General features: G+C 43.3%; 1 protein-coding gene across 3 annotated transcripts in view; it reads right to left on the reverse strand.

The window, feature by feature from the left end:
* The window catches only part of LOC130131974 (transmembrane protein 68-like), a 151,614-nt gene that overhangs the window by 55,873 nt on the left and 69,600 nt on the right, over window positions 1-26,141 (reverse strand). For all 3 annotated transcript variants that reach the window (XM_056301700.1, XM_056301699.1, XM_056301701.1), the window contains exon 4: window positions 3,824-3,923. In XM_056301700.1, the coding sequence (XP_056157675.1) occupies window positions 3,824-3,923 (100 nt within the window). The remainder of the gene's footprint in view (window positions 1-3,823; window positions 3,924-26,141) is intronic.

Here is a 26,141-nt window from a genome sequence, read left to right on the forward strand (position 1 = left end):
CATCAGTCCGTTTGCTACTAATCTTGGTAGTCTGTCAGGAAATCTTAAACAGGCTGCTAGGAATCGTGGGGTAATATTTGATGCTAACCTCAGTTTTGACAATGAAATTAAACATGTTGTTCAGTCATGCTTTTTCCAACTCAAGCTAATCTCCAAAATGAGGTAATTTTTATCAATTGCTGATCTGCAAAAAGCTGTACATCCTTTTATCTTTTCTCGACTTGACTACTGTAATGCACTTTATTCTGGTATCAGCAAGGGCTCCCTCCACCGTCTGCAGTTGGTACAAAATGCCGCTGATCGGCTTATTACAGGAACAAGGAGGCATGACCATATCACTCCTGTGCTTGCCTCCCTACACTGGCTCCCTGTTATATTTCGAATCTATTTTAAAATTTTACTGCTCCCTTTTAAGGCTTTAAATGGTATTACTCCTTTATACATTTGTGATTTATTGACTTAGTATATCCCCCCTCGACCATTAAGGTCTGCAGATGGAGCCCTGCTGGTTATTCCCAGATCTCGGTTAGTTACAAAGGGTGACCGGGCTTTTGCTGTTAGAGCCTCCACACTATGGACCTCTCTTCCTGCTGAGCTAAGATGAACTAAGCCTTTAGCTTCTTTTAAGTCTCATCTTAAAACTTTTACAAATGTTTGATGTTTGTTTTTATTTTCACTGTTTTTAATTTTAATCTTATTTGATCTTACTCTTATTCCTGCTTTGTCTGGTTTTATCTGTATTTTTTTTTTGCGAAGCACTTTGTAACATTGTTTTAGAAAGGTGCTATATAAATAAAATTATTATTATTATTATTATTATTATTATCACAAATGCAATTCCTTTTTAAGGTCCTCTGGTCTGATGAATGTCAATTTAGCATCTTTATGTGGGTTGATTCGAAGGCCCCTTTGCAATCTCAGTTAGTATATCAAAATATTTGCCTCCTTATCTCTAGTGAAATTCCTGAGGGGGGAAGAGGGGTGGTGGCAGACAGACAGGGAGGCAAAGGGGGTCCTTGCTACAGAAGTTACAAGTATAATTTCACTACTATAAGAAACACATCAAGAGATGAAGATATGTCTTCTTATATACTCTTTAAAGTAGCCTAATGTTATCAAACCAACATTTTGCCCTGCTACAATTAATACAAAGCAAACTGAACAGCCGATTTCTACAAATTCAAAACACAAAAAAAAGAAGAAAGAAACAAGCAATTTGTTTCACTTTATTTTCATACAGGTGAGGCTGAAGGCCTCCACCCCTGTTAAGATGGTGCAGCATAGCTGCACCTGTGTGGCTGGATCATTGTAGTGCAACCACTGTGTTGCTCTCGTGTTCCAGTCAGCACATTACTCCCAGCTCAACATCCCAGTGCTTCCCCCATAACTCAGCTGTACAGAGGGTGAGCAGCAGTGGCACAAACCAAGAACTTTGGCAAGTCTGAGAATAATGTAACTGTAATGCAAATACTGCAACTACACACACATAATGTTACATACACTCATAATCTCATCATTTCTATGTCTTGCTTAAATTCACAGCTTGTACAACCAGGCCCGGTAGAGAAAATGGCTGTGATGTCTGCGAAACCAAATCAGAGAACAATGGCAGAGGGGGATGGTCTCTTATGATGTAAGGTCTCTCTTCACGTGTTCCTGTTGATGAAGCAATGGAGGTCTGTGGAGCATCTGAAATTACAAAATGACCCCACCCTTAGCAAAAGGACCACCCTTAACACTCACCAAGCGTGTCTGCTCCTGAAGCTGTCTTCAGTCCACGTACTTGACATACAGGGGGCAGTACTATAGGCAGAGGCATGGGTGTGCTATGGGTTCCCCAGTCTCACCTGTAGTGCTGTAGTGGCCAACTTGTATATATATGTAGGAAGTGGAAAAGAGGCTCTGATGTCCTATCCAGGGACACCACCTAGCCATTGGTCCAGTTTTGTGGACGACACCTGGGTTAAAATTAAATCTCAGGATGTACCACATTTCACATTTCACCAACCACATTAATTATGTGGACAACCACAGAAAGTTCACCAGGGAGGATGTGAAAAATGACAGGTAACCTTCTTACACTGTGACATTGAAATTGATGATGGGAGACATTTGATTGTTGATGGCTCCATAAACCAACACATACTGATCAGTACTTATAGTTTGACTCTAATCATCCACTGGAGCACAAACTAGGAGTCATCAGGACACTGTACCACCGAGCTGACAACTTCCCCACCAACACAGCAGCCGGAGAAGGGGAGAAATCCCTGGTTAAGTGTGGTTACCCTAACTGGGCGTTTGTCAAAGTCAGGAAGACGCCCAAATAGTGCACCAGCCAATCAAAGAAAGGAGAAGGACAACAGCTGCATAAGTCTAAACCAGTGGTGATTCCATGTGGCGGGAGTGTCAGAAAAGTTGAGACGCATATTTTCAAAACACCACGTCTCAGTTGCATTCAAACCCCAAAACACACTACGCCAGGAATTGCTCCACCCCAAGGATCAGGTCCCCCGGCACAAACAGAGCAATATAGTGTAGCTATTAAGTGCCAGGAAGATTAGCGTGACTTGTACACTGGAGAAACTAAACAGATGCTGGCCAAGAGGATGGCACAACACAGGAGAGCTAACAAGTCAGACCAGGACTCCACAGTCTACACCATCTACAGACCAGGACTCCACAGTCTACACCATCTACAGGCCAGTGGCCACTCTTTCAAGGATGAGGATGTGTACATCCTTGACAGGGAGGAACGTTGATTTGAACGGGGAGTATATGTATCTATGTTAAGAGGAAACGACCATCCCTGAACTGAGGGGGGAGTGGGGGGCTAAGAGTACATCTGTCACCATCTTACAATGCTGTGATTGCAACTATTCCCCAATCTTCTGTGAATAGTACACATGGCCATTGAAACTCTAGTTAATGGCCACACCTATTTACATATGAAACTGGTCGTTGGTTTGGGTTGTTAGGCCACTGTATTGTTTATATATACACCTGCAGTCAGTTGAGACTGAAGAGGTCACTTAGATGAGTGATGAAATGTCAATAAACATGTCCAGATGAACTGATTCAACTTTGAATGGCAGAGGGAGTAAGGTGAGATATTAGTAATTATGTGAAAGTACAATATCTACACATAATAGCTTTATGTATATGAATTTGCTTCAGATAGGAGCGCACTATACAAAGGCACCAGTTGATAGTTGCTGGATCTCTGTTCTCAAAGTGCTAGCGATCTACAAGGACTTTAGCCTTGTTTCTGCACCAACAATCTGCACCATGGGTATCATCTGTGGTGTGAGCCAAGAGAAACAATACCTCTTTTTTCATTGCTGTTTTTTCATTATTTTGCATTGGCTTGCACACCCTTAAATATCTTAAAATGGAAAGTAACTTGCACGTGGAGTTATTTATTAACCAGGTACTTTTTTACTTTTACTTGGGTAGGCTTCTCAAATGGTCATTTTCACTTTTACTTGTAATTTTTTATGGGAGTAATTGTACTTTTACTTGAGTAAGAAATTTTCGATTTTTGGTTTGATTGGTTGGTTTGGGTTGGTTTGGATATTTAGTACTCTACCCACCACTGGTAGTTTGTCTTATTAAGCAGACAAAGGATAAATTGGATTTTTCTTTGGAAAAAGTAATTTCAAAAAGAGATAGACAAAGGTTTACATATTACTTTTATTTTGGAATATCTGTCACTAACCATGGAAAGCTCTGTGTTATCAATAAAGTTTTTCTAAACAAGGATCCTTTGTGTCCACCATTCCCAAAACTAACCCACATCACAAACATACACCCACATGCTCACCATGCCATATGGCTCCATGTCCATCCCAGAGAGTTGCCAGAGTCTTCCTTGCTCCATCCCAAAGATTGTTGCAGTAGGCCTCCCTCAGCTGATTTTTCCTCTGAAGAGTGGAGGAAGGGGAAATGAAAGGTCTGAAATTATTCAAGAATCACAACCATTGAGGGAGCATATCACAAAATGTGTTGAGGTCAAGTGAGGTAAACATTCCAGTGGGACATCTCACATGACTCATTCACAACTAAACCATGTTATGTCAGATTGTCGTTGGATAAAATCGAATTCTAGTTTAGATTCTTGTTAGCAGAATCCAGATATACTGATGTTTTTCATATCTTTTGTAGGTACTGCTGCCTTGGGTTTGTGTGCCGTGCACTAGTACTGACACTGAAGTGTTTGGGTGATAAAGGTTGACCCTAGAGGGAAGCAGAAGATCAGAAGATATAAGTTTCTCCACCAATACAGTACTACAATAACCACACCCACACAACACTATGCAGCTCATCATGATCACAACCAGCTATTGTGTGATTATGACCCCCTTCCACAATGCTTACTATAAACTTACATTAATTATTAAATAGCCTACTTCATCAGCACTCACTCCATTGATAAACACATGATAATCTGGCAGTAGTCTAACATCCAGTAGCAACATTTTAATAATGGGATCATCTGATAGTAAGATTATCTGTGATCATCAGGTGGCAAGATTTTAGTAACATGACAGCTATTTTTCTAGTAAAACTATTTCTAGCAATACTATTGTTGCCACCTGCAGTGAGGTGCTAGTTGACTGGTGAAATTCAAATAGGCATATAATTAAATAACCAAAGAAGCATATATTGATTAAGATTAATTTTATTTTTATCCCATTGCTTGCAAGAAGCTACAATATGTAGACTCAGTCAAGTTAAATCAGGTTATGATCTTGTTAAGTTTGGTCTTGAATAAGTTAGATAGGAATGACAAAATCAAACTGATTTCAGTACTTTTATATTTAATTCACTGAAGAAATACGGTCCAAGTTTAAAAAAACAAAAAAAAATTGTTAAATAAAATGACCCCGAATTACTGAGATGCTGATTCGCATGGGACTAATATTATCAGATATCCCCTTTGTTTGCCAAGATATGGTAGGTAATTTGTGCTGGAATTTGGTCTTTAAAATTTATGGACATGGCTAATTCACATGGGATTAAGATCACAGACCACCTCTGCAATTATTACAAATTACTTGAGGTCTCCAGGTAATACTAGTCTCTTACTCCATTGGTCCCTCCACTGTAGCTGCATTTGGCCAGCAGCTGCCTGAAGTCTTGGCTCCTTTCACTGTAGAGACTGACTCTGTTGAAAATGTCACTAGTGACTTAAATGTGGCCCTCCCTAGTCTCCTCGTGTATGTGCAACTCTCACTACCAGAGCTAGGTGACTAAAACATACTCTCAAAACTTTTTGAAGAATCTAAATTTGCTAATTTGTTGTAAAGTTTTTAACAATGTCATTGGATATGAATAGACCAGCCTGTATTCTGAAGCTGGTTTTGGTAGGCTGGTCCATTCTCTCCTGCAGAAGTTTCATCATCAGAGGACACAAATAAGATGAAAACTGGTCAGGATTAAAGTGTGCTCTCTGGTTCGCTCTGTGTCCTCAGTCAGATAACTAGAAGAACGTTATAACAGCCGTTGTCACATTCAGATGCACTCAGATTGCTGTGTTGTTTCAATAAAGAGCATGTGACAGGAAATGGTCTGGACTGACAAACAGCTCAGGTATACATTGAAAATGACCCAACTCAAATCAATTTAAAGTTTCAAGAATCCCCTTCCTACATGTCATTAATTATAACATGATACACGTGAGCACTTACATCCACTGATTCCTAATCATAACTCTTCTTCCTCTTCATCTTTGTCACACTATTGCTGTTACGACATGAGGAGGTATAAATGCAGAGTGGTGAACATAGCACATGACTTATGAATGGCTGCTTCTCTGTGAACTGTAGCGCTCCTTCACGTCTGGGTAACCACAGCCTTGCTCTTTCTGTGTGTGTCAAAATAAAGCCTATAATGTCTTGAAGCATGCTAATTAATCCCGGTATAGAAATCCCAGAAAGTTGGGGCATCCAGATGGTGTGGCGGGCAATTCCATTGCCTACCAACGCTGGTTCAAATCACTGTGATACCTGCGGCTTGGTCGGGTGTCCCTACAGACACCCGACCAAGCCATGTCTGCGGGTGTGGAGCCGGATGTGGGTATGTGTCCTGGTCGCTGCACTAGGGCCTCCTCTGGTCGGTCAGGGTGCCTTTTCAGGGTGGAGGGGGAACTGGGGGGAATAGCGGGATCCTTCCATGCGTTACGACCCCTGGTGAAACCCCTCACTGTCAGGTGAAAAGAAGCGGCTGGTGACTCCACATGTATCAGAAGAGGCATGTGGTAGTCTGCAGCAACCGGGATGGCTAAGAAAAGTGGGATAATTGGCCGAATACAATTGGGGAGAAAAGGGGGGGGATCCCCAAAAAAAGAAGAAGAAAAAAGAATTCCCAGAAAGCTGAATCAGGTTGTCTGGACATAGCGTTTTGCAGGAGAAACATTTCCTCACTCATCTAAGTGACTTTGTCAGTCTCAGCTGATAGCAGGTTTCCCCAACCTAGTATTTGGGAATAAGTGCAATCACAACATTGTAAGGCCATCTTACAATGCTGTGATTGCGGCTATTCCCCAACCCTCTGTGAATAGTACTCATGGCCATTGGAACTGGTGTTAGAGTGCCAGTTTTGGTTGTTATGCAACTGTGCTGTTTATATAATGTTATATAAGGTTGGGGGCAGGCAGGCAGCTGTGATGGATGAAGTCACTTAGATGAGTGATGAAATATTTCTCCCACTAAACTTTGTGTCTGGATGACCTGATTCAACTCTCTGGGATACAGCATGTAATCTGTGACCCGTTTATACTTGAATAATTTAGAAATCTATAAGTGCTGGCATTTAAAGTCTATCATAGTTATTTTGGAAAAGTCATGGAAGGATGGTATCAGAGAAATGGGATTTTTCAGATAGGAATACCCAGTGGTGCAGGCCTATACCTTCACTACTAAGGTGGTAACATTTAAAGGATATTTTCAGTACTGTAGATCAGGTAATGCAGGAGTTATTGTAATATAGCATTTTTCTGTCCGAGTGTTAAGTTTGTTAACTTAACTTTTGTTGGTGCCTATAATACAGTTAATACGGTAGCCTGTTTTATTAGTCACTTCTACTGCAGTCTTTACGGTAACCCTCCTGTTAGAAGCAAGGCGCGCTGCTAGTGAAAGGCACTTGTTGAAATGTTTGGTAGGCTGTGGCCACTTGCTGTTGAGAGCGCAAATAAAACTCAGTTAAATAAGTACAGTTGTCTTATTTGAAACTAACATTGGTAGCAGAGGATGGTTGCCTCGAATGACTTCAGACAGCCTCCTGGATTTGATGAAAAGAAGCCGTATGAAAACTGGAAAAATTAAGTGGAAACATGGAGACGGGTGACGAACTTGGACAAGAAAAAGCTAGCGTTGGCTGTGGCTCTATCATTGACAGGTAGAGCGAGGGATACTGCTTTAGGAATAAATGTGGATGATCTAAAGAAGGATGATGGAATGACCACTTTGATTGGGGAACTTGACAAAGTTTTTTTGAGAGAAGAGAAGGACCGAGCTTACGAAGCCTATTCTGAGTTTGATCGAATATCGAGGGAAAATGGCGTCTCGATGGTGGACTTTATTGTTGATTTTGAACAGAAATACAACAGGATCCGTAAATTCAAGATGGTTCTGCCTGACGCTGTTTTGGCAACTGGCATTGACTGCATGTGGTAAGCACACTTTTGATGATATGAAGTCAGCACTGAAACGCATATTCGGAGAAAAACATGAGCAGAAGGCGGGAGCCATTAACGTGAGTCAGGATGCAACCTACTACACAGATCAAAGAAAACCGCAGCCACGAGCCCAAAGTGTGCAAGCTAGAGGACCACTCGCAGGCACAAATCCACTTGATAAGTACGGAAGACGAACAAAGTGTTGGATTTGTCAAAGCACATTCCACTGGGTGAAAGATTGCCCTCATAAGAAAGAACATGTAAAGATGACAGAAGACAATAAATGCACAGATGAACCTGATGAGTGTAACGTAACGCTGTTTTCTAAAGAAAACGAAAATATTCATGGTTGAGGCTCTGGGATCAGCTGTCATTGACACGGCGTGCACAAGGACTGTCTGTGGTGAAAAATGGCTGAATAACTATGTAGGGGGACTAAATGAGAAAGACATAGAAAAAATAGTTAACACAGAGAGTAGCAAGCCTTTCAAGTTTGGGGATGGGCGAGTTGTACATTCGACAAAAAAGGTCAAGATACCAGCCAAGATAGGCGAAACAAAATGCTGTATAGAAACAGAAGTGGTCCCATCTGACATCCCTTTACTGCTGAGTAAAACGTCGCTAAAGAGAGCAGGAGCTGCGCTGAACTTGGAGAACGATACAGCAATAATGTTTCAGCAATGATAGCTCTGGAGATGACCTCCTCAGGACACTACTGTCTGAACATAATGGATAATGAGTCCCCATGCGATACATATGAGAATGTGGTTCTGGCCATCACAGAGAATATGACTAAGGAACAAAAACACAAAGCTTTACTGAAACTTCACAAGCAATTTGGACATGCATCAGTTGATAAACTGAAGAAGCTGCTGATAAATGCTGGAAACACTGATGATGAGAGCACTGCTATTCTAGAAAAGATAGTAGAAAAATGTGAGATATGTCTTAAGTACAGCAAGCCTAAGCCCAAGCCTGCTGTTGGTCTGCCCTTGGCCTCCCGATACAATGAGGCGGTGGCAGTAGATTTACATGAGCTAGAACCGAATGTGTGGTACCTGCACATTATCGATCACTTCACACGCTTCAGTGCGGGTGGCATTGTGACCTCAAAGAAACCAAGTGTGATAGTGAAATGCTTTGTACATTCCTGGATCAGTGTCCATGGTCCACCGGAGTGTCTCTTCAGCAACAATGGCGGCGAGTTCAATAATGAGGAAATAAGAGACATGGCAGAGAACTTCAACATCGAGATAAAGACGACTGCTGGCTATAGTCCATGGAGCAATGGCTTGCTAGAACGCCATAACCAAACGCTCACAGAGATAATGCTGAAGGTAAAACTTGACAACGGAGTTGACTGGAAAACTGCACTGGATTGGGCACTCATAGCAAAGAACACAATGCAGAACGTACATGGCTTCAGCCCACATCAGCTGGTGTTTGGACAGAATCCGAACCTTCCCTCTGTGTTAGTGGATCAGCCACCTGCTTTGGAGGGAACTACTATGAGTGCATGGGTGGGACAGCACATAACAGCATTACATGCAGTAAGGAAAGCTTTCACAGAGGCAGAGTGCTCAGAGAAAATCAGAAGAGCTCTACGAAAGCAACTTCGTCCAACAGATGAGAAGAATGAAACTGGGGACAAGGTGTTCTACAAAAGGACAGACTGTGTTGAGTGGAAAGGTCCTAGAGTCGTGATAGGACAAGATGGGGTGGTGATCTTTGTACGCCACGGTGGAACCTATGTCAGGGTTCATCATTCTACGCTGCGGAAGGTTGATAAGAGTGAAGTAGGTGCTAGTGGGGGTCTACAGCACCCTGGGGAGAATGTTACTGAGGGGCAATATGAATGTACCTGTTACTGATAATGATGTGGATGTTGTTAACAATGACAGCGGGAACATGCCTGGTACTGATTGTGACATAGATGTTGATATGAACAATGACGGTGAGGCTGGGGGTGTTACAGACAATGATACAGATGTCACTGAAGGTAACAATCATAAGGATAATCAACAGACAGGCATAAGGGTAGGAGCCTCCCTAGGGCTGAAAACAGGTCAAACAATCAGCTTTGTGGATAATGTAACAGGTGCATCTCACAGAGCTAAAGTGATGGGACGAGCAGGAAAGGCTACAGGAAATAACAGAAACTGCTACAACCTACAGTACTTAGAACCATCTGGCATCGCTGGTACGATGGGGTCAGCTGATCTTACTAAGGTAGACAATCTTCAGGTTAATCCACTGGATAGTGTAGAACTATGCTCTGATATGCAGGAAAATTATGTATTAGTCACAGATGGTGTTTCATTTGATAAGGCTAAACTAGATGAAATCAGTAGCTGGAAAAATAATGGGGTGTTTGAGGAGGTAAAATACACTCACCGGCCACTTTATTAGGCACACCTGTCCAACTGCTCGTTAACGCAAATTTCTAATCAGCCAATCACATGGCAGCAACTCAATGCATTTAGGCATGTAGACATGGTCAAGACGATCTGCTGCAGTTCAAACCGAGCATCAGAATGGGGAAGAAAGGTGATTTAAATGACTTTGAACGTGGCATGGTTGTTGGTGCCAGACGGGCTGGTCTGAGTATTTCAGAAACTGCTGATCTACTGGGATTTTCACGCACAACCATCTCTAGGGTTTACAGAGAATGGTCCGAAAAAGAGAAAATATCCGGTGAGCGGCAGTTTTGTGGGTGAAAATGCCTTGTTGATGCCAGAGGTCGGGGGAGAATGGCCAGACTGGTTCGAGCTGATAGAAAGGCAACAGTAACTCAAATAACCACTCATTACAACCGAGGTATGCAGAAGAGCATCTCTGAACGCATAACACGTCGAACCTTGAGGCAGATGGGCTCCAGCAGCAGAAGACCACACCGGGTGCCACTCCTGTCAGCTAAGAACAGGAAACTGAGGCTACAATTCGCACAGGCTCACCAAAATTGGACAATAGAAGATTGGAAAAACGTTGCCTGGTCTGATGAGTCTCGATTTCTGCTGCGACATTCGGATGGTAGGGTCAGAATTTGGCGTCAACAACATGAAAGCATGGATCCATCCTGCCTTGTATCAACGGTTCAGGCTGGTGGTGGTGGTGTAATGGTGTGGGGGATATTTTCTTGGCACACTTTGGGCCCCTTAGTACCTATTGAGCATCGTGTCAACGCCACAGCCTACCTGAGTATTGTTGCTGACCATGTCCATCTCTTTATGACCACAGTGTTCCCATCTTCTGATGGCTACTTCCAGCAGGATAACGCGCCATGTCATAAAGCCCAAATCATCTCAGACTGGTTTCTTGAACATGACAATGAGTTCACTGTACTCAAATGGCCTCCACAGTCACCAGATTTCAATCCAAAGAGCACCTTTGGGATGTGGTGGACCGGGAGATTCGCATCATGGATGTGCAGCCGACAAATCTGCAGCAACTGCGTGATGCTATCATGTCAATATGGACCAAACTCTCTGAGGAATGTTTCCAGTACCTTGTTGAATCTATGCCACGAAGGATTAAGGTAGTTCTGAAGGCAAACGGGGGTCCAACCCGGTACTAGCAAGGTGTACCTAATAAAGTGGCCAGTGAGTGTATATGGGTCAAAGGCATGTGTCCACTAGATGGGTGTGTACACTGAAAGAAACCCCTGATGGTATAATACCCAAAGCATGTCTTGTGGCTAGGGGTTTTGAAGAATTCAACACTAAAGACCTACAGAAGGACTCACCTACATGCTCATCAGAGTCCCTCAGACTACTCATGTCAGCTCTATGTCAGAAAAAGTGGACATTGAACTCTATGGACATCAAGTCAGCTTTTCTTCAGGGAATGGAGCTGTCTCGGGACATCCACGTTCGCCCACCTCCTGAGGCTAAAAGTGAGGGAACATTGTGGAAGCTCAAAAAAATGTGTCTATGGACTCGCTGATGCATCACTCTACTGGTACAACAGAGTCAAAGCAATGATGCTGAAAACAGGGGCCACAATGTCACAAGTTGATCCTGCTGTTTTCTACTGGGTTGATGAAGATTGTAATGTGACTGGTGTCCTTGCCTGTCATGTGGATGATTTTATCTGGGGTGGCTCTCACAAATTTGCCATCACAATCATTCCCCATCTCAAAACAGTTTTCCAAGTGGGATGTGAAGAACAGGACAACTTTCACTATGTGGGGATGGAACTAGCCACAGCAGATGGAGAAGTGCACATGCAACAAGAGATCTACATAAAGAATCTTCACCCCATTCTCATAGACTCATCAAGAGCATTGCAGCGTGACGCTCTTCTCACAGAGTGTGAGACTGACAAACTAAGGTCAAAGATAGGACGACTCCTATGGGTGGCTAGACAGAGTAGGCCAGATACCATGTTTGATACATGTGCCCTTGCAGCCAATCTAAAACATGCTACTGTACAGACCATGCATGAAGCAAATAAGGTAGTAAGAAAACTGAAATGAGAACGTGTCACCCTAAAGTTTCAGAACTTAGGAAATGAGGACTCTTTGAAGTTTGTTGTTTTCAGTGACGCGTCCATGGGAAACATCCCAGATGGGGGAACACAAGGAGGACATCTCATCGTGCTGATGGGCAAGGAAGGGAGATTCTCGCCAATCTGCTGGCAATCAAAAAAGATCAGAAGAGTGGTTCGGAGCACGCTGGCAGGAGAAACACTTGCCCTTGCTGATGGTATTGATAATGCCACATTTCTGTCCTCCCTCGACTCTGAACTTACCACAGGAAAGGTCCAACAGCACACCCTACCTGTGATGTGTGTAACAGACAACTACTCCCTTGTGGATGCCATCAAGTCCACTAAGTCAGTGACTGAGAAACGACTGAGACTAGAAATAAGTGGCATCAAAGAACTTATCCAGAACAAAAGGATTCATTGTATTCTGTGGTCAGCTACAAAGGAACAGCTGGCAGACTGTCTGACCAAAAAGGGAGCCTCTTCCCTGGTATTGCTTAAGGCACCGAATAATGGACAATCGAAGCTAGATGACTGAGTCTGACTGTTGATAACTGAGCATTTGGTTAGTTTTCCTGAAATATTATGCTTGCAGTTTTTGTTTTTTAAAAAAGAGGGGAGATTGTTAAGTTTGTTAAGTTAACTTTTGTTGGTGCCTATAATACAGTTAATACGGTAGCCTGTTTTGTTAGTCACTTCTACTGCAGTCTTTACGGTAACCCTCCTGTTAGGAGGAAGGCTCGCTGCTAGTGAAAGGCACTTGTTAAAATGTTCGGTAGGCTGTGGCCACTTGCTGTTGAGAGTGCAAATAAAACTCAGTTAAATAAGTACAGTTGTCTTATTTGAAACTAACACTGAGGATATGTCACATTTTTAGAATAATCAAGTTATTACAGTCAATGAAATCTCTACGTGGAAAACAACCTTGTATAAAAGCTAGTCTTTTAGACAAGTCTTTCAAACCAGCCATTGGAGATGCACGAGCCAGTGATTCTTAGTGCTGGTCCCAAGCCGAGATAAATGGGGAGGGTTGCGTCAGGAAGGGAATCCGGCATAAAACCTTTTCCAAATCAAATATACAGATCATAAATCAGATTTTCCATACTGGTCAAGGTCCGGGTCACAAACAACCACCACTGGTACTGCTGGCCAGCAGGGTTCCAGTGGAAACTTTGATACTACTGGGTGAAGGAGAAGCAGAGGGGGAAGGCATGTCCAGAGGCAGTGGTAGAGGAAGAAGGGTAGGAGTGTGGAGGTGAGAGTCGGAAATTTGAATGTTGATACTCTGACTGGTAAAAGGAGAGAGCTGGCTGATATGATGGAGAGAAGAAAGGTAGGTATACTTTGTGTGCGAGAGACCAGGTGGAAGGGGAGTGAGGCAAGGAGCATCGGAGGTGGGTTCAAACTCTTCTAACATGGTGTGAATGGGAGGATAAATGGGGTAAAGGTAATCCTGAAGGGAGATTATTTCGAGAGTGTTGGAGGTGAAGAGTACCAGACAGAGTGATGAGTATGAAGCTGGAAATCAAAGGCGTGATGATGACTGTTGTTAGCAAATATGCCCTGCAAGTTGATTGTGAGATGGAAGAGAAAGAAGATTTCTGGAATGAATTGGATGAAGTGGTGGAGAGTGGACCCAAGGAGGACAGAGTAGTGATTGGAGAGTCAAGGAGAGGAATGTGGATGGACAGATGGTGGTGGATTCTGTGAAAAGGATGGAAATGGCTGTGGTGAATATGTTACAATGTTATAATGTTACAATTTCATTTAGCAGACACTTTAATCCAAAGCGACATATATCTGAGAGTTAACACAATATAAGCAAGGATCTAGTCAGCAGGTGACAATGCAAGTACGTATGTGCCACAAAAAACTAGGTTCAAGTCCGATAGGACATAGGTCTCAAAAGGCAGTGCACAAAGGCAATGCATAGGGTGCATAGAAGCATTTTATTTTATTTTTAATATTAATACCATCAGGTGTGGAGGTGATGAGATAGAGCTGGGTCTTTAGCTTCTTCTCAAAGATGGAGAGGGACTCAGCAGATTGAATGGAGTTTGGTAACTTGTTCCACCACCAAGGAACTGCAGAAGAGAAGAGTCTGGCTAGTGACTTAGGGCCCCATTGTGGCACCTTTCATAGGCAGAGCGTAGTGAGCGGGGCTGAGTTTAGACCTGAATGAGGGAGTTTTTGCCTTTTTGTAAGCGAGTACTAAGGTTAACAATCTGATGTGGGCAGCAACTGGGAGCCAGTGGAGGGATATGAACAGCCGAGTGACATGTACTGTCTTGGGTTGGTTGAAAACCTGATGCGCCACCGCGTTCTGGATCATTTGCAGAGGTCTGAACGTGCATGCAAGGAGACCTGCCATTAAGGAGTTGCAGCAGTCAATGCGTGATATCACAAGAGCCGGTACCAGGAGTTGTGCTGCATGCTCAGACAGGTAAGGTCTAATATTCCTGATGTTTTACAGGGCAAATCGGCATGACTGAGCAATCGAGGCAACATGAACCTTGAAGGTTAGCCGGTCATCAGTCATAACATCCAGGTTTTGAGGAGACTTTGTGGGCCTGGGTTGGGTCGATCCAAGCTGGATATTGATCAGTTGTTGTAAGGATGGACTGGCTGGGATGACAAGGCACTTAGTCTTAGATATGTTAAGCTGAAGGTGGCGTTCTTTCATCCATGCAGAGATATCAGCAAGGCATGACGATATCCGTGCTGAGACTGTGAGGTCATCTGGCGGGAATGATAGGAAGAGCTGGGTATCGTCAGCATAGCAATGGTATGAGAAACCATGGTGATGATTGCACCAAGTGAGGCGTGAGGTGGTGTATATTGAGAAGAGGAGGGGACTGAACACTGCCCGTTGAGTTACCCCTGTGGATAAGCCGTGCAGTTTGGACACTTCTCCCGTCCAAGATACTATAAAAGATCTCCCCGAGGGGTAGGACACGAACCAGCAGAGGGCAGATACTGAGATACCAAGCTCAGTGAAAGTGGAGAGGAGGCTTTGGTGGTTAACCATGTCAAAGGCAGCTGAGAGATCTAGCAGCAATAATTATTAATTTATTATAATTATTTTTTTAAGTTGTTTCCTTTATTAAACCCCTTGGGGAAATTCAGTTACTGCAAATTAACCCATCCTAGTTGTGATCTGTGTGGCTGGGAGCAGTGGGCTGCCGCCTTCATGCTGCGCCCAGGGATCAACTCCAGTTCTTTTCCCATTGCCTTGGTCAGGGGCACTGACAGGAGCACAAACCCTGACGTGCATGTTTCTTTTGATGGTGGGGGAAACTGGAGCACCCGGAGAAAACCCTCTGCAGACACAGGGAGAACATGCAAATTGCACACAGAGGACAACCTGTGACGACCTGGGATGACCCCCCCCCCCCGTGAGTCAACAGCGCTAACCACTGGGCAACCGTGCCACCCAATAAAGCAGCTCTAGCCAAATGCAGTGATTCTATTACCGACAGGAGTGCAGTCTCGGTAGAGGGACCCCACTTAAAGCTAGACTGATTCGGATCATACAGATTGTTCTCAGAAACGAATAAAGACTGTGCACTCAAGTATTTTTGACAGAAAGGGTAGGAGTGAAACCGGTCTGTAGTTTTCAACTACGGGCTGGGCTGAATGTAGGTTTTTGAGCAGTTGGGGGTGACCCAAGCTTGTTTAAATGTGGTGGGGAACACACCTGTTGTAAGCAAGGACTTGATAATGTGTTTGACTGTGGGGTTAAGTGAAGGGAAAATGGTCTGTAGTAGGTTTGATGGTATTGGGTCCAGCAGACAGGTAGTGGGACAAAAATCAAGCAGAAGCTTGGAGACTTCCTCCTCAGTCAGGGGGGAGAATGAGGTGAGTGAGACACTGTTAGCTGGTCGCGGCAGACAGAGTTGGTCAGGCTCAGAGAACTGGTTACTGATGGCAGACACCTTATCAGTAAAGTACGAGGCGAACATGTCAGGAGTGAGCAGACTGGAGGTCGGAGGAGGAATCAGATTGAGGAGTGAGTTAGAAGTAAAAAACATTTTTTTGAGCATCAGTGGTGCCGCCCATCTTGTTCTGATAGTAAGTGCTCTTAGCCATTTTTAAGCTGGAGGAGAATGATGCTAGGAGACACTGATAGTCACTGAGGTCAATGGACTCTGGTTTTATGCCATTTTCTCTCTGCTGCTCTGAGCCCTGCCCTTTGCTCTCTGATGACCTCAGTGAGCCATGGACGGGGGGGGGGGGGGGTTACGAGCAGGTTTGGGTGCTAGAGGGCAGAGATTGTTAAGAAAGGAGGCTAGTGAGGAACAGAGTGTGTCTGTAGCCTTGTTGACAGGGAGTGAAGAGAATTCATTATGAGGAGGAATGGAAGCCTAGACCTCATTGGAAAGCTGGGTCGCTGTAAGGGACCGGGCGTTTTGGCAAAAGGAGACTCTTTGTGGAGGAACGTGAGGATTTTCCAGTAAGGCGGCCGTAAATTGAATAAAGAAGCGGTCTGACAGATGTAGGGAGGTGACAGTCAGATTTGCTGTGGAGCAGTTCCGAATCAAAATCATATCAAGAGTATTGCCCACTTTGTGTGTGGGAGGGATGGGGACCTGTCAGCAGTCAAAGAAGGACAGAAGAGACAGGAAGTCAGTTGCTTTGCGTTTTGGCAGTAAGGATATTAATTTCTCCCATGACAATCAGTGGTGTGTCATCATCAGGAATGGCTGAGAGTAACATGTGTAGTTCGACTAAAAGTTCGCCAGTTGACCCCCTGGTGGATGGTATATGACAACCACAAATATAGCTTAATAGGAGCAGTAACCACGATTGCATGGTATTCAAAGGAGGGGTTGTTGCTTAGCGGAGAAAGCTTGGTGAACTTCCAGTCTTTGGAAATGAAGACACCCGTACCACCTCCTCACCCAGCATAATAGGGTGTGTGTGAGAAAGCAGAGTCAACAGAGAGTGCGGCCGGTGTGACAGTGTTTTCTGGATGTATCCAGATTTCGGTCAAGGCATGTACCTGAATGTCTGACAAATTAGCAAGCGCTTGGATAAATTCTGTTGTATTTACAGCCGAATAGCAATTCCATAAGCTAAAGGTAAAGGAGGAGTGAGCAGAGGAGGCTTTCCTAAGCGAATAGAAGTCTCAGGGTTGCATTGTCTGCGACAGATGCAATTTTTTTCGATAACCGTGAATGACAGGGATATCTTTGTAGCACATGGTGGGTGAGGCAAGCAACGAGAAATTATAGTAGAAAAGGGAATTACCAGTCAGTGTCCTTGCTTGGCAGACTCACAGAGGTAGACTCGCAGGCATTTAACCAATTCGGTCTTAATACAATGAGAGCTGACACACACTGGCTGATGCTTACGCTGACGTTACTGTACAGCTGTGTGTTTAAATACCAGGGAGAACCACAGCTAAACCCACCCCCCATCTGATTTTCACAACAAAGGAAGCAATAGAAGGCACAACCCGTATCTGCTGACCCAGCTATTGAAGCTCAGGGAGTGAAACTAGCAAGCACTTAGCCCAACAAAGCCTGATAATGGCCTAAATTCGAATCAAAACCCAAAACAAGTTTTAATTCACTTACCGACTATGACCTGTTATGTTCAAGATCACAGCCTGACTATATATTTCAAGAAGAGGTAGGGACACAGGGTGACATATAAGAGTGAAGGAAGGTGCACACTGATGGACTATATCTTATGCAGGATGCGCAATCAGAAAGAGATTGCAGACTGTTGACAGGGGATAATTTAATAAGCAGCATCGAATGGTGGTCAAAAAGAGGAAGAGAGTGAATGCAGAGCTAAGGATCAAAAGGTGGAAGTTGAAGAAGGAAGACTGTTGTGCGGAGTTCAGGAAGGAGGAAGACAGGCATTAGGTGGTAGTGAGGAATTGCCGGATGGCTAGGTAAGCACTGCAGAAATAGTGAGGGAGACAGCTTGGAAAGTACTTGGTATGTTCATCTGGACAGAGGAAGGAAGACAATGAGACAATGGTGGAATTATGAAGTACAGTAAAGTATACAGAGGAAGATGTTTTTGAAAAAGTGGGATAGTCAGAGAGATGAAGTAAGTAGACAGCAGTAGACTTCCGGTTATGGCGAGGGACTAGGGGGTCGCACATCTCAAGCTCTGCAGCTACCGTGTAAATTAATCCTACAATACTAATCCGAATCTTGTCTAAAGTCACGCAACGCAATACCTGTATAAGAGTACCCAGAACTAAAATGTCAGGGAAAAACCCGAAAGAAAAGGCAAAGAGAGAAAAAGAGAAGGAGAAAAGGAAATCGCGACACGAGGAAGAGGCTGAGAAGGTTAGCGACGCCATGCAGGTTGAAAATATGGCTAACGAAGGAGACGACCACGAGGAAGAAGATGACGAAATGTTAGACACAGATAAGAATAGCAACCTAGATATCATGAAAGCCATACAGTCTTTGAAAAGTGGACTTTACAAGAAAATTGATGGAGTGCAAGCGACAATTGCAGATGTACAGAAACAAATACAGGAATGCATGGGTCGCATGGAACAGGCCGAACAACGGATTTCTGATGTGGAGGACGAAGCTAACACCCCGAGTTAGCACGCTGGAAAGCACCGTCAAAAGCCTTACTGACAAAGTGCAGGGACTGGAATGCAGGAGTCGGCGAAATAACGTAAGGTTGGTGGGCCTACCGGAGAAAGAAGAGGGCCAGGATGCACCTGCATTTTTGGAGAAGTGGTTGCCGGAGGCTCTGAACATGGATCCGTGGGAGGGCTTGGTAGTGGAGCGGGCTCATAGAATTGGCGCTCCGGTAGACTCTTCGCACGGGTCGTCCAAGGACATTGATCGTGAGGTTCATGAACTTTAAGGACAGGGAGCGAGTACTAAAGGCAGCCAAAACCAAGGGACAGGTCCTTTACAAGAACACGCCGGTCCGTTTTCACATCGACCTCTCTGCTGGGGTGCACAAGATGCAGCGCGACTACGACCAGGTCCGGAAGAAGCTGAGAGACCGGGGGATCCACAAGCACAGAATCATCTTTCCAGCCCGGCTCCTGGTAACACACGACGAGAGACCCCACACCTTTCAAACCCCAGCAGAAGTGGAGCGGTTTATTCAATCCCTCGGATAAGGACTGATGCAGTAGGCTATTAAGCTCACTTTATTTTATTTTATTTCCATTTACACGAAAGATGTAGCTACGTGTTCGGGCTGTCGCCATTTTGTTTTTGTTTAGGCTTTATTTTTCTACCTGGACAGGACGGAGTCTGGTTTATAGCTAGACTATTCAGCTTTTGTGGAATGCACTTAACCCTGAATGAGAGACAATGTCCAAGCACCAGCCGAAATGACATGGGCACATCCAAGTAGGCCTAGACCTAAGGGACAGAGAGAGTCATCATCGGTTTATGCGCCTGTCGGAGGACGGAAGGCCCAATGCATCGCGGACTCTTGTGACCAGGCTACAGACTTTTCCCTCTCCTCGTCTTCCAGTCTGCATGCACGGGTTCCAGGTTTGTGTATGTGTTCGGATGGTTAATTTTATATATGCCTACATGTTGTTGGCGTTGAACAGTTCATTAATGATGTTATGTGTGATTAGTATTTAGAAAAAGTAAGATAGCGAGCTAGAGCGAGAAGAAAAGAAAAGTTAGAGAAACTCGTTTTAGCGGTAGTTAAACGTGGGATGGGAGGGGATGTCCAGAGTTTGTGGACTTCAGGTTCGTATGGAGTTAAGGGTGGGTTTTTGTGGTTTCATTTTATTATTTATTCTTTCATCAGTGGGTGTGGTTTGTCAAAGTACTTCTTCACTACGGTTCCTAATTTAACATACCGGAATCAATGTCAGAGAGTTGCAAGGTAAAATTTACTTCGTGGAATTGTAGGGGTTTGATCAAACTCACAAAAGTGAAGCAGGTAATGAGCAGGATAAAATCCTTGAAATCAAAAATCGTTTTTTTACAAGAAACACACATGGTGGATGAGGACGTTCCAAAAATAGCAAGATGATGGCAGGGTCAAGTGTTGTCTGCTCCTTACACCACTCATGCTAGAGGGGTTATGATACTAATTCATAAATCGGTTCCATTACGGGTACAGCATGTAGTTAAGGACCCTGCAGGGAGGTATATTATAGTCCAGGGTAGGTTATTATCTGAAACCTTAACTTTGATAAATGTTTACGGCCCCAATGAAGATGACTCTAAATTCTATAATAGTCTGTTTTTGACTGCTTCAAATCATCCTGGGAAATACATAATAGCTGGTGACTTTAACTGTACGTTAGATCCTTCAAAAGACAGGTCAGCTGGTTTAGATGATACCCACAGTAAGTCCAGAAAGACGATATACAATTTTATGAAGGAATTGAATCTGTTTGATGTTTGGAGGCATGGTAAACCGAACGCAGTAGAATATTCCTGCTATTCCGGTACTCATAGAACTCACTCACGCATAGACTACTTTTTGGTTTCAGCACTACTTGTCTCCAAAATAGATGAATGTCATTATAGTAGTATAGTTCTGTCTGACCACGCTGCAGTATCCTTGACCTATGAAGATAATAACTTAGTGTGCGACCCCCCGAGATGGCGTTTTCAACCCGGGTGGCTTGCGGATCCTACATTCATAGATTTCTTAGATAAGCAGATTGACCTGTATTTTGAATGTAACAAGTCCCAGACTTCTGCTAGCACAAGGTGGGAGGCTTTCAAAGCCTTTATCAGGGGCCAAATCATTTCCTTCACTAGTTCCAAGAAAAAGGCTACACGACTTGAAATGAAGACATTAGATGAGGAAATTAAAAAACTGGAAACAGAAATATATAATAATAGAAATATACCTACAGATGTTCATACAAGACTGCTACTGCTTAGAGCACAGTACAATGAACTGGCAGCTAATAAAGCGGCTGCTGATTTAATGAGACTCAAACAGTCCTACTATGATCAGGGGGAAAAGCCCGGAAAACTTCTAGCATGGCGCATTAAACAACAACAAACAGAAAGGTCTATTAATTGTATTGAAGTCCCAAGTGGTAGAACTATAGTGGACCCGACAGAGATTAATGAAGCCTTTAGAGACTTCTACGGGAAATTATACAGCTCTGAGTGCTCTCCTAATCTGGACACGCAAACACAATTCCTAGACAATCTTAATATTCCTAAAATTTCGGAAGAGGAAAGTAGAGTATTAGATCAAGATGTAACTGCATTGGAAATTGCAGAAGCAATTGGGTGTATGCAGGCTGGAAAATCAGCGGGTCCAGATGGCATCCCTATAGACATTTATAAAAAATTTCAAACCAAATTAATACCACCCCTCTTGGAGATGTTTCAGGAATCCTTTGAGAATGGTCTTCTCCCTACATCTATGAGGGGCGCCCTAATCACTTTACTCCCAAAACCGGGGAAACCAAATACAAAATGTGAAAATATGCGTCCAATTAGTCTCCTAAATTCTGATACAAAAATACTCTGTAAAATTCTTGCAAGAAGATTGGAGGATCTTCTACCTCGAGTAGTGGGAGAAGACCAGAACGGATTCATTCAAGGGAGACAGGGTTTTCATAACGTTAGACGAGTGCTCAATATTTTATACAGTCAGAGGGAGGCGCCTGACACGGCCTTACTTTCACTTGATGCAGAGAAGGCCTTCGACCGTGTTGATTTGGCCTTGGGGATACATTTATCAAATGGGTAAGATTGCTTTGTACAGGGCTTACTGCAGAAGTTTTGACGAATAGTAAGGTTTCTAAACCTTTTAACATTTGTAGAAGTTGCCCTCAAGGGAGCCCTTTATCGCCTTTACTTTTTATCCTAGCGATAGAACCATTTGCTATAGCGGTGAGGACACACAGCGATATTTATGGAATTCGAGAGGGACATCTGGAGCACAGGGTAGCACTCTTCGCCGATGATGTGATATTAATGCTTAAAAATCTGCATAAATCTATCCCAGCGCTCCTAAGCCTTATTGAATCATTTGGGAAAATATCTGGTTATAAAGTTAATTACTCCAAATCATCTATAATGTTACTGAATGAAACAGAGAGGAAGAATGGTCTTGTTTATGCTTCTACCTTCAACCCAACGGACACATTTACATATCTGGGAATAAAAATTGTCCCTGAGGTGAATAAGATTGCTCAGTCAAATTATGAGTCCATCCTGGACGCTAGTATTGCTTCGATAGAGCGTTGAACATCCTTACCTATTTCAATGATCGGCAGGATTAATATCCTAAAGATGAATATACTTCCCAAATTTCTTTATTTGTTCCAGAATATCCCCCTACCCCCTCCTTCATCTTTGTTCACGAAAATCAAGAAACTGTTTACCAACTTTATTCGGCAAAATAAACGTCCTAGATTAGGTCTATCTTTACTTTATCTACCATATGATCGAGGAGGCCTGAAATGTCCAAATATCCAATGGTATTACTGGGCAGCACAATTAAGGTCGATTATGTTTTACTTCTCATCTGGAAGTCCCCCAGCTTGGATTGATCTGGAAGCCTGCTCTGTTAAACCGTGCTTACCATTGCACCTGTATTTGTATTCAGCAGACCGTAAATATCTGAAGAAAAATACAGACAACCCTATAATATTGAATATGATTGATGTTTGGTTCGATGCTTGTAAGTATTTGAATATAAATATGTCCCGGTCACGCTTCAGTCCTATTTGGGGTAATGCCAATTTCAAACCAGGGCAAAATGATAGGGGATTTAAATTATGGGCTGAAAAGGGGTTAAGGAAAGTGCAAGACATGTACAGGGAGGAGGATGAAGTATTCATGTCCTTTGAGGAAATATCTACCAAGTATGACATTCCAAAGAATCATTTTTTCAAATATCTTCAGCTAAGGAGTTTTATATCATCCTGTCAAAGCCATTCATTAGACATTCCTACCATTTCTATATTAGAAGTTGCAGTCACAAAACACTGTTATGATAAAGGTTTAATTTCAACTATGTATGACTTATTTGTATCTGGATCTGATGAATCATCAGAGACAAAACTGAGATTATGGGAGGGAGATATAGAGGAGGAAATATCTTTAGAAGAATGGAGTGAGGCATGTAAAGAGGCCCAGAGACAGATAGTTAGCAGCAACCTAAAGCTTCTACAGTATAAATGGCTGATGCGTACATATATAACTCCTGTTAAATTGCACAAGTTTAATGACAATATTCCTGATACCTGTATTAAGTGTAGTGAGGCAAGGGGGACGCTGTTTCACTGTATATGGGAATGTGTGGAAGTGAAAACCTTCTGGCAAGATGTTGTTGATATGATTGATCAAATTTTGTCAAAGAAATTACCATTGAGTCCAAAGCTTTTTATTCTTGGTTTATATCCTACCACCCCACATTTACATAGCAATGAGTTCAGATTTATAGATATGTGTATATTACAAGCAAAATGTGTAATTGCTCTTAATTGGAAAAGTGTTGATGGACCAAGAATTGGTATGTGGGTTAAAGAAATGGCTTCAAACATGTCAATGGAAAAGATAATGTATATTGTTAGACGTAAACAAAGTGTTTTTGATAAAATCTGGGGATTGTTTCTGTACTTCCTAAGACGTAATACTAATGTTGGTAACTTGCTTCATCAAGAACAAGCTCTGGGGGAGTAGAACAACTCTATCTGACTGTTTATATGCGTAAAAGCAACTGGAAAAAAACCACACCCTCTAATCAGTCTGTGAAAGAAATTATTGTTATTATTATTTTATTTTATTATTTTTATTAATTGAATTTTTATCTTTATTATCTTCTTTAACCCTGCTTTGAATTGTATTACTTGTTATAGGGGCAGGGTTATGGGGGGGGTAGGGTGAAAATGTTTGCTGCACTGTGCTATTACTTGTTTTGATGTAATTTGCAAACAAAATTCAACAAATATATTGCTTAAAAAAAAAGTAGACAGCAGTACAATCAAATGTGGCATAAAATGAAGAGAGGTGGATAAGGAAAAGAGAAAGGTGTATGGGCACGAGGAGAGGAGAAAAGGGATGAAAAGGAGTAAAGGACTTGTGCTGGTTGGCTTGACAGAGAGACCGAGCTGGGAAGGATGTGCAGCAGGTTAGAGTGATAAAGGACAGATATGGAAATGTACTGACAAGCGTGGAGAGTGTGAGGAGGTGGAAGTAGTACATTGAGGGACTGATGAATGAAGAAATTGAGAGAGAGAGAGAGAGAGAGAGAGAGAGAGAGAGAGAGAGAGAAGGTTGGATGATGTGGGGATAGTGAATCAGGAAGTGCAGTGGATTAGCAAGGAGTAAGTGAGGGCAGCTATGAAGAGGATGAAGAGTGGAAAGGCGGTTGTTCCAGATGATATACCTGTGGAGGCATGGATATGTTTAGTAGAGATGGCAGTGGAGTTTTTTTTTCTAATTAATTTCTGATTTTTCCCTTTTTCTCCCAATTTAGTGGCCAATCGATCCCCTATTTTAGTACAAATACCCACCCTCGTACAGCATGCGTTCACCAACTGCATCTCTCCGGCTGGCAGTCTCAAAGGAGACACCTCCCCACTTCTGTCACAAGGCAAATCCAGGCTGAACCACTGCTTTTTCCAACACACACAAGACGCATTCATGTGACGAACACAAGCAGACTCCGCCCCCCTCCCAAAGACAGCGCTGCCAATTATTGCTGCTTCATCGAGTCCTGCCATAGTCGGACCTGATGAGACCAGGTCGTGAACCCCTGGTCCCCAGTGGGCAACTGCATCGCCATAAAGCCGATGCTTAGACAGCTACACCACCGCAGATGGCAGTGGAGTTTTTAACTAGATTGTTTAACACAATCTTGGAAAGTGAGAGGATGCCTGAGGAGTGGAGAAGAAGCATACTGGTACAGATTCTCAAGAACAAGGGTGATGTGCAGAGCTGTAGCAACTACAGAGGTATAAAGTTGATCAGCCACAACATGAAGATATGGGAAAGAGTAATAGAAGCTAGGTTAAGAGGAGAGGCGATGATCAGCGAGCAGCAGTATGGTTTCATGCCATGAAAGAGCCCCACAGATGTGATATCCAAAGGAGTTGAATCAAGTGCAACTGGACTTGGTATATATCCGTGAAGACGTTTCACCTCTCATCCAAGAGGCTTCCTCAGTTCGTGCCTTTCTGACTAGCCCTCCTGTCGTGTTCACCCCCCACCCCTTACTTTAGTGTTCCCGGTCAAATTTGACCGGTCTGTTTTAACTGCTCTTAAATTAACACAAAAACCATTAATCACCACCAAATTTTTAATTAACACTCTTTAGCTGTGAACAATGTCTCAGAGTAGTGGTTAATATGAATAACAGCAGTGAAAATACAACTAGGCACTGAAAATGTATTCCAAAATGAACATGTAATGTAAAAAAGAAATGGAAAACCAAACCAGAGACCAAACTCCTCAACATGAAGTCGTGTGTGTGTGTGTGTGTGTGTGTGTGTGTGTGTGTGTGTGTGTGTGTGTGTGTGTGTGTGTGTGTGTGTGTGTGTGTGTGTGTGTGTGTGTGTCTGTGTGTGTGCTTGTGTGCATGTGAATTCATGCACATGAGTGGCATTTGACACTCAGGTCAGAGTGGGCCTTGCAAACATAGGCATCACATTTGCAGCATCTCAGGCTTGTTTTGTTGTCTCTAGGGGCACAGAGCTCACAGTGCTTCCTTTTCTGCCCGTCCTTGTTGGGGGAGAGCGGCCAGGGCAGCGGCTGGGGCTTGCACACTCCTAACCAGACTGGCAGAGGCTGGTGTGCGGGGAATGTGCTGGCGCCATTGAATAAGAGGAGTCACCAAAGCTTTCCCCAGCTCTGCTAGGAAGAGTCTCATCTTGAAACACTTCCCCTGATTCCAGGTTGGGTTGATCGCTGTCCTTTTCTCCTCGTCGCTCACCTGGTTGGTCTTTTTGGAACGTGTTGCAGTTTTCACAAAGGTCGAACTGGGGTAGCCGCAGGTTTTTAAAGCTCCCCTCAGGTGTTTGTGTTCTTCTCGTTGGGCC

Source organism: Lampris incognitus, unplaced genomic scaffold (assembly GCF_029633865.1).
Source record: "Lampris incognitus isolate fLamInc1 unplaced genomic scaffold, fLamInc1.hap2 H_2, whole genome shotgun sequence".
NCBI lineage: Eukaryota > Metazoa > Chordata > Actinopteri > Lampriformes > Lampridae > Lampris > Lampris incognitus.